The sequence below is a fragment of the Ipomoea triloba genome, chromosome 3 (assembly GCF_003576645.1).
Source record: "Ipomoea triloba cultivar NCNSP0323 chromosome 3, ASM357664v1".
In the NCBI taxonomy this organism is placed as follows: domain Eukaryota; kingdom Viridiplantae; phylum Streptophyta; class Magnoliopsida; order Solanales; family Convolvulaceae; genus Ipomoea; species Ipomoea triloba.
The window spans coordinates 26,737,955-26,746,539 of NC_044918.1; the positions used below are offsets into that span (position 1 = coordinate 26,737,955).

General features: G+C 35.1%; 1 protein-coding gene across 2 annotated transcripts in view; it reads left to right on the plus strand.

The window, feature by feature from the left end:
* The first annotated feature begins 724 nt into the window (after positions 1-724).
* LOC116011832 (probable manganese-transporting ATPase PDR2) overlaps positions 725-8,585 on the plus strand; it is a 15,660-nt gene continuing 7,799 nt past the window's right edge. The window contains exons 1-14 of one of the 2 annotated variants that reach the window (XM_031251249.1): positions 725-1,115; positions 2,076-2,165; positions 2,970-3,169; positions 3,889-3,961; positions 4,120-4,292; positions 4,410-4,581; positions 5,246-5,350; positions 5,431-5,541; positions 5,624-5,710; positions 5,891-6,073; positions 6,532-6,582; positions 6,662-6,787; positions 7,360-7,439; positions 7,916-7,985. In XM_031251249.1, the coding sequence (XP_031107109.1) occupies positions 867-1,115; positions 2,076-2,165; positions 2,970-3,169; positions 3,889-3,961; positions 4,120-4,292; positions 4,410-4,581; positions 5,246-5,350; positions 5,431-5,541; positions 5,624-5,710; positions 5,891-6,073; positions 6,532-6,582; positions 6,662-6,787; positions 7,360-7,439; positions 7,916-7,985 (1,770 nt within the window). In that variant the 5' untranslated portion in view covers positions 725-866. The remainder of the gene's footprint in view (positions 1,116-2,075; positions 2,166-2,969; positions 3,170-3,888; positions 3,962-4,119; positions 4,293-4,409; positions 4,582-5,245; positions 5,351-5,430; positions 5,542-5,623; positions 5,711-5,890; positions 6,074-6,531; positions 6,583-6,661; positions 6,788-7,359; positions 7,440-7,915; positions 7,986-8,585) is intronic. The other variant, XM_031251250.1, reaches the window with a different exon arrangement.

Sequence of the window (8,585 nt, forward strand, 5' to 3'; positions counted from 1 at the left end):
CTGGATTGTGGCTACGCGCACCACCACGCGTGTGGAGGTCTTCTCGAGTCCTTCGGGGCTCCGGTCTTGCCTGGTTCGTTCCTTAAGCTCGGTTTCCGTTCCTATTGGCTCCCGGGACTCCTGTATTGATTCATTTATGCTAAAAGTAGCTTTGCGTGTTGGTTAGTGAATTTAAAGCATATTTGATCATAATTTATCATGTAAGGATGCTAAAAACGTGGCAAAACACTCTAATATGTACTCAAATTATGGGTATCTTGGAGGCTTATCAGCAGGGTAAAGTTAGAATAAATCAAGATAATATAATATTACATAAGAAAATGGAGGTAATCAAATTAAATTGAAACATTACCGTCACATCAATTTTGAGGTAATACCTCATATGTTCCCTTTCATCTGTCTTATTTACTATTCATCGGTCAAACTAATTCTTTATTTCTTTGCTTATTTCTATTAGTATTTTCATATAATTTTTAAATTTAAAAAATTTGATTTTTTGTGTTTGATAATACTTTTAATATAATTTTTAAATATATAAATTTACATAATAATTCTAAACTTAATATTATAAAAAATTAAATTATAAATAATTTCAGTCTAATTAATCGTACCAACACATAAAATAGAGGAAAGAAGTATAACATTCCCTGCTCTCAAAAAAAAACAAAAAGAAGTATAACATTCCCAAATAATCTCATAACTTACGCTCTAAAAACTCCATTATCAACCAAATATGTCCTTTCCTCGCGTTTGACCGCCCCTTAGACAAAACTCCTCGCCGAATCAAATTTGATTCCTTCTCCTCTCCTGAAAAAGCGTTTCGATGAGTTCCAATACACAGACTTAGGTTATCGACGGCGGCAGAGATGACGAGGTTTCGGGTCGGTGGGAAAGTGGTGGATACTGTGGATTTGCTGAGGAAGAGGCACCGACTATGGCGCTTGGACGTCTGGCCCTTCGTGTCTTTGTATGTGTTGTGGCTACTTGCCGTTATTCCTAGCTTGGATTTCGTCGATGCCTGTATAGTTCTCGGCGGCATCGCAGTTTCACACATTCTCGTGTTCCTCTTCACTGTTTGGTCCGTCGATTTCAAATGCTTTATCAAGTATTCTAAGGTCCAATTTTTTCTGCTTTTTATTTGCTCAATAAATCTCTCCTCGTTACTCTGTTCTATCTTACGATATCTGCAAATTACCAAAAGTGAAGGAATCTTTAATTGAGATTTTTTCCCCTCGTGTGATTGAAGTGTATAAGTGTTTTTGAATTCAATTTTATTTTCTACACTAAAAATGCTAGGACTTTGAGCATCTGTGGATACAGTAGTGTAGTATATGTTTATTTTTCTCGATTGATAAATTCTGTGCTTACTACCTCTCCAACTACTTGTAAGAAAAAAATGTAGAGTAACTTGTGAGGGTGGGAGATCGTATGTGTTGATTCTTTAAGTCACATGGCCATTCTATGATAAAGTTTGTATTATGTGGAAACGAAGATGCTGGTAATGTTTACTGAATAATTAAAACATAATAAAATTGGAATTCACCAGGACATAGTTTTTTTTTTTTTGTTTCTTTTGTTTTGTTTTTGTTTTTTTTTTTGTTTTTTTTTTCTTTTGTTTTGTTTTTGTTTTTGTTTTTGTTTTTGTTTTTGTTTTTGTTTTTTTGTTTTGTTTTGTTTTTTGTTTTTTGTTTTTTTTTTTTTCTGATTCTACCAACTTGGGTGTTGACACTATTAGTATTAATATTAGTTCAAGGAGGTAAAAGGGAAGGGGGAGTACTTTAATAGAATTTATTCTCCTGGGAAAGGTAAATGTACTTCCCTTACTGGTGGTTGGTTAATCTGGGTGTAGGAGTGATATAAATGGCCTACAATTTTTTTTTATTGCATCTAACTTCAGAAGTTTTGATAAAAACTGTATGAGAAGGGTTACAATTTCCTCCCTTTAACAACCTCCTTAAACTTAACTATATGATATAAATGATAGCTTGATTTTTCAGTGATTCTTTGTCCCCAACACCTGTTCAGTTCATCCAGTTGAGTTGAAATCTGAACATAATTGAATCTTCATGTGACAGGTTGATGACATTCATCTTACTGATGCCTGCAAAATTACTCCGGCAAAATTCTGTGGCTCTAAAGAAGTTGTGCCACTCTACCTTAGAAAGGTTTGGAACTTGATTTCATTTGGGCTCATTAAGATGTCTCCTTGAATTTATTTTTGTTTGCTAATTATGTAAACTGTTACTTTTATCATCTTACACTAAATTAGGAAACATAGAGCAATTTTGTGAATTTGTGCACTTGAACTTTACCACTAAATATCTTCAACTATTTTTACTTCATTCTTCTTCGATTTGATGTTTGCTAATCAATAAAAAATGTCTTTAGCATTACTGCTACCAAGTATATTATGATACAACATTTCCAAAAATTAAATAAACTGCTCTATTCCTATTTTCTATTTTTACAAATATGTGTTATTTATATATTATGGTGGGCAACATCATACAAGATCATCAGTTCTATTAGTTTCACCCTCCCCACTGGCCACTGAATCACTAATGAGGCAGAATGCTCTATAAGGGCTCATAGCTTTAATTACTACCATACAAGTAGATTAATTGGCCTTGTTCCTCCTCTTCTTCCATGTTTATTACCATTGATTGTGATTGGCTTGCAGTCTAACCTGAAAGTGTGGTGGATGTAATGGGATAAGCGCTGTGCACTGTTTTTTTGTACTCTGCTTTCTCTTTTGCCCCTTCTACATTCCAGCATCTTCGTAAAAATTGTATCTTCCCTTTCTCTTGTTGATAAAATTTTAATGCAAAAAAAGTGTGAGGATTTTAGGGATCCTGATAATGTTGTTTTAAGGATGTCAATTATCATAAGTATGAATTGGATTCATGTTCATGGTGACTCCCAAGTATTCAATATTGCTTAGCTTATAATGTAAACTCTTGCTTCTGCAGCTGGCATCTTCATCCACTGAAAATGTGGATGAGATTTATTTTGATTTTAGGAAGCAACGATTTATCTATTCAAAGGAGAAGGGAACATTCTGTAAGCTTCCTTATCCTTGCAAGGAAACATTTGGATACTATCTTAAGAATACTGGCCATGGAACTGAAGCTAAAGTTGTTGCTGCTACTGAGAAATGGGGCCGGAATGTGTGAGTCATCTTTGTTCTGTATCATTCTATTTAGTTAATTACAAAATTCTTTTCAAATATGGGAATGCTAAGGGAGATGGCATCTTCAGAATACTTCTCTTATAATCCTAACCTGCCATGCCCTCACCCAGTCCATAAAAAATTTAAAAGAAAAACCTTGAAATGGAAAAAGGAAAGAAAGAAAAGACCAAATGAAAATGAAAAATAGAATCAATATTCTTTCAACTTGGCTTAGACGACATGCTATTTCTGTGGTCTTTATCAGTTTATCTATTGGCTACTTTCCATAATATAGGAGAGCAACTCTTTTGTTATACTGAAATTTATTGATCCAACATGCATCAATGCAACCCTTACAGTTTCAACATTGAAATGATTGAATTAATTTTAAGAAAGTGTCCTATTTTCTGTCCTCCATTTCTTTTTAGTAAAGTATTTTTTTCCATAAACAAAAATAGAGCAGCAAATGAAAGTAAAATAAAATATTCTAGATAAGTTTCCAGGTTTTAATCCTTCCACACGACAATGAAAGCTTCAGAACTAGCCTCTCACCTTGTTCTTAGAATATTTCCTATGCTTGCAACATTCACCTTTGCTTGGCCCCTGTTTTCATTCCTAGCAATGAAGTGCAACATTTTTTTATTTATTGAAGTCAGATTCATGTTTGCATTATCTTAGTTGTTTCCTTCTGCTCCTAATCTTTACTTTCCTGACTGTAGGTTTGAATATCCTCAGCCCACATTTCAGAAATTAATGAAAGAACAATGCATGGAACCTTTTTTTGTATTCCAGGTTTGATATGATTTATAGTCATTCCTCTATTCAGCCCTATTGAAGTATTCCTTTTTTTTCCGAGTTCTTGATGCTCCCTTTGTAATTTAATTCATATTATAATCTGCTAATTTTCTCTCTTTTTTTTTTTTTTTTGGGTTATTGCTTGTCTTATGCAGGTCTTTTGTGTGGGTTTATGGTGTTTAGATGAATACTGGTACTATAGTTTGTTCACCTTGTTTATGCTGTTTATGTTCGAGTCAACAATGGCTAAGAGCCGTATAAAGACTCTATCTGAGCTTAGACGTGTAAGAGTTGATAGTGAGACTTTGATGGTGTATCGCTGTGGCAAGTATGTTATTCAAATACTATTTTGTTTTCTTCAGTTTATTGTTACTACTATATGATGCTTATAAGATGTAGAAAATATGGATAGATTTTTCCCATGCAATAAGAGTTTCTATTTTAGGTGGGTAAAATTATCTGGAACTGACCTATTGCCTGGAGATGTTGTGTCCATTGGGCGTTCTGTTGGTCAAAGTGGAGAGGACAAGAATGTGCCAGCTGACATGCTTTTGCTAGCTGGAAGTGCTATTGTGAATGAAGCTATACTGACTGGTGAATCCACTCCCCAATGGAAGGTTAGTTTCTTTTTATTTCCTTTGTCATTTGGCATTGATTTTTATGAGCGGTGAATGTTATTTCCACTAGTACCTTTTGCTCAACATGGTGGAATGAACTTTTGGAGTTCTAATAGCAATGCTTGGTTGCAAGAAGTTATGGTAGATTCTGATAATACAGAAGATAGGATCACAATAATTTGGAATTTTCAGTACAATGGCTTTGAGTTTCTGAAAGAGTTTCTTGGATTGGCATGTAACTTTATAGAAAAAAATACTTGTGATCTTTCTCTGCACTTTCTATTGTTTTCTCCATATCAGGTTTCCAGTCGCTAAAATTTTGTAATGTGTGCTTCTATCAATACAGTTAGTTTTGCAATGTGTAGTGAGTAATGAGTACATCATATAATAATGGGAAATTGGGAATGTTGTTTTTATAGGTAGGAACTGTAAACACGCTGACTATGTAATTATTTATATGCAAAGGAGAATTGTTTAATTTTAGCAGATGCTGTTGGCTTTTTTTTTTTATTTTTTTATTTTTTTGGGTTTTCTTTGGCATCTTAAATTTCTATTCTATCCATGGGGCATTAGTGTGAGCTATGGAAGATGGATGTTTTTTGTACAGAGCATTATTTTGTTTTTATTTTTCATGGTGAAAGACAGTTTCCTATGCTAATTTCAGGTTTCAATCATGGGTAGAGGAGCTGGTGAGAAATTATCAGCTAGACGAGACAAAGCTCACGTCCTTTTTGGTGGAACAAAGATTTTGCAACACACACCAGATAAGGTCATTTATAGCTTTATTTTGTTTTATCCAATTGTTTTATGTCAGTTCATATTTTGATCTTTTTGGTTCTGTATGGGTAGACACATCAAATGAAGACCCCTGATGGTGGCTGCTTGGCTGTTGTTCTACGAACTGGGTTTGAGACTAGCCAAGGAAAATTGATGCGGACTATATTATTTTCCACTGAGAGGGTAATTCTGTAAAAACACTGCTTGATCATGGTTATGCAGACACTGGATAGATCATAATGATGCCCTAATTTCTATGTCATAGGTAACTGCTAACAGCTGGGAAAGTGGACTATTCATTCTCTTCTTGGTCGTGTTTGCGCTAATTGCAGCTGGCTATGTTCTTAAGAAGGTATAACATATCTTTATGTGATTATAAACCTGAAAAACAGGAAAATAGTTTTTCTAAGTTTTCTGAGGTGGAGCTATAGTGTAAATTTGTGAATATGGCATTCCTGTAAACTTATGTTGAATTTAATTATTGAATACAATGTGAAATGGTTTTGTTTCTGATATGGGTTTCCTAATGCAGGGGCTTGAGGACCCAACAAGAAGTAAATACAAGCTGGTTCTCAGTTGTTCGCTGATTATTACTTCAGTCATCCCCCCTGAGCTACCAATGGAGCTATCAATAGCTGTTAATACATCTTTGATTGCACTAGCACGACGTGGGATATTTTGCACTGAGCCATTTCGAATCCCATTTGCCGGGAAGGTACTTTTGGATTTTTAAGGATGCAATTATAGTATTAACTGACATTTGTCACATTTATGAACATTAACCATATATAATTAACATAACCCCTTTTAGAAGATTATATTGATAGATTTGATATTTAATTATTTATCAGTGAAACGTTTTGTGCTGTATTTCCAACTTCTCTTCTCTGCAAGCATTTGATGATTCATTTTGTTGGACATTATTTAAATACATAACTGATTAACTGCACTCACTTATAAAAATTTGTTCCTTTTTCGCCGATGTTGAGAACAGAGAGAGGGGGGGGGGGGGGGGGGGACAATAGATTCTGTGATTGGAATTCTCAATAATTCTGAACTATGAGAAACTAGAGATGAAATAGTACTTGACCTTGAATAGGAAAACTTTTAAATTTATTAGCTGCCTTTCTATACTAGTGATGAAATAGTACTTGACCTTGGTTCCTTCTGCAGGTTGATATATGTTGTTTTGATAAGACTGGGACGTTGACATCAGATGACATGGTATGGAGCTGGCAATATCATCTCACCTTTTGGCCTTTTGGGCACTTCATTTTTGACATTTTGATGTTTCAACTGTCAGGAATTCTCTGGTGTTGGTGGGCTGACAGATAGTGAAGACTTGGAAAGAGATATGAGTAAAGTCCCAAGACGAGCTCTGGAAATTCTTGCCTCTTGCCATGCATTGGTTTTTGTTGATAATAAGCTGGTAAGAATTTGAAGTTAATATATTCTGAGATCAGGCATTCAGGCTTTTCAAATTGTTATTCCTTCTAGGTGTAGGGTTATGCTTCATTGTTGACCAAGGGCATAGGTTCTTGTAGCATAGAATCTAGTTTGAGGGTGTATGTTCTCCAACTTAGGCTACATCCTCGGTGATGTGCATGGTATCAATTCTTTTATTTCGAGTTTTTATGAAGTACTATCGGTTCATATTGATAATCTGCAATTCACTCCATTATTGAAGTCTCTGATTCTAGTTTTTGGCCTGCTAAAATAAAATCCATGCCTATAGAATGGAGAAAAGTTGGCTGCCTTTGAAGAACCTGAATTTGCAGTTAGCCAACTTCTACTGGTATTTTTATACCATCACAAATAATGAATCACCAAATAATAAGCAATTTTTATTGCTTCTTCCCTGCATCTCTTGCTTGAATGACCACATTGAAGACCATTATAGGGAAGTTGCTGTTTTTTCTGGTAGTTTCAGCTGTTGGGGGCAATCTTGTGTGTTTTTCTCTATGTTCTGCGGACAATTTTCTTCCTTTTTGGGTAATGTAGGTTGGTGATCCTCTGGAGAAGGCTGCACTTAAGGGGATTGATTGGTCATACAAATCAGATGAAAAAGCCATGCCAAAAAAGTAAGCATGCATTGAATTGTCATTTTTAAAACAGTGTTGGATTAATCAAGCTTTTTCCTAATTTTATCCTGTTTCATCTCTTTCTTTCTTGTATCTCCTCTATGGATATCTCATATCTATCTGTATGTATTGGTATTGTCTTCCAAGAGTATATAGGTCAACTAAACTTTTTTTATGATTGTGGCACGCCATTGTGCAAAATACATGCATACATTTATCTAGGAATGTATGTGGGTTTTTATCAACGATAAGAACTATCTGGCAAGAGGTATCTAATTTGCGTTTTTTTTTCTTTTTTTTTTCATATAATTTCTACACCTCATGGTTAAAATCCATTTGAAATAGGTTTGAAATTTTTTCCATTCTGTGAGCATTTCTTTGGTTTCTTATCTTGATTGGCTTCCATTTATTTTCAAAATAGCACTTTGAACACAATACTCTTCTCATATGTTGTGAATTATTGTCTACTCCTGCAGGGGTGGAGGTGATGCTGTTCAAATTGTGCATAGGCACCATTTTGCATCTCACTTGAAGAGAATGGCAGTGGTGTTCGGGGGGGGGGGGGGGGGGGGGGGGGGGGGGGGGGGGGACAATAGATTCTGTGATTGGAATTCTCAATAATTCTGAACTATGAGAAACTAGAGATGAAATAGTACTTGACCTTGAATAGGAAAACTTTTAAATTTATTAGCTGCCTTTCTATACTAGTGATGAAATAGTACTTGACCTTGGTTCCTTCTGCAGGTTGATATATGTTGTTTTGATAAGACTGGGACGTTGACATCAGATGACATGGTATGGAGCTGGCAATATCATCTCACCTTTTGGCCTTTTGGGCACTTCATTTTTTGACATTTTGATGTTTCAACTGTCAGGAATTCTCTGGTGTTGGTGGGCTGACAGATAGTGAAGACTTGGAAAGAGATATGAGTAAAGTCCCAAGACGAGCTCTGGAAATTCTTGCCTCTTGCCATGCATTGGTTTTTGTTGATAATAAGCTGGTAAGAATTTGAAGTTAATATATTCTGAGATCAGGCATTCAGGCTTTTCAAATTGTTATTCCTTCTAGGTGTAGGGTTATGCTTCATTGTTGACCAAGGGCATAGGTTCTTGTAGCATAGAATCTAGTTTGAGGGTGTATGTTCT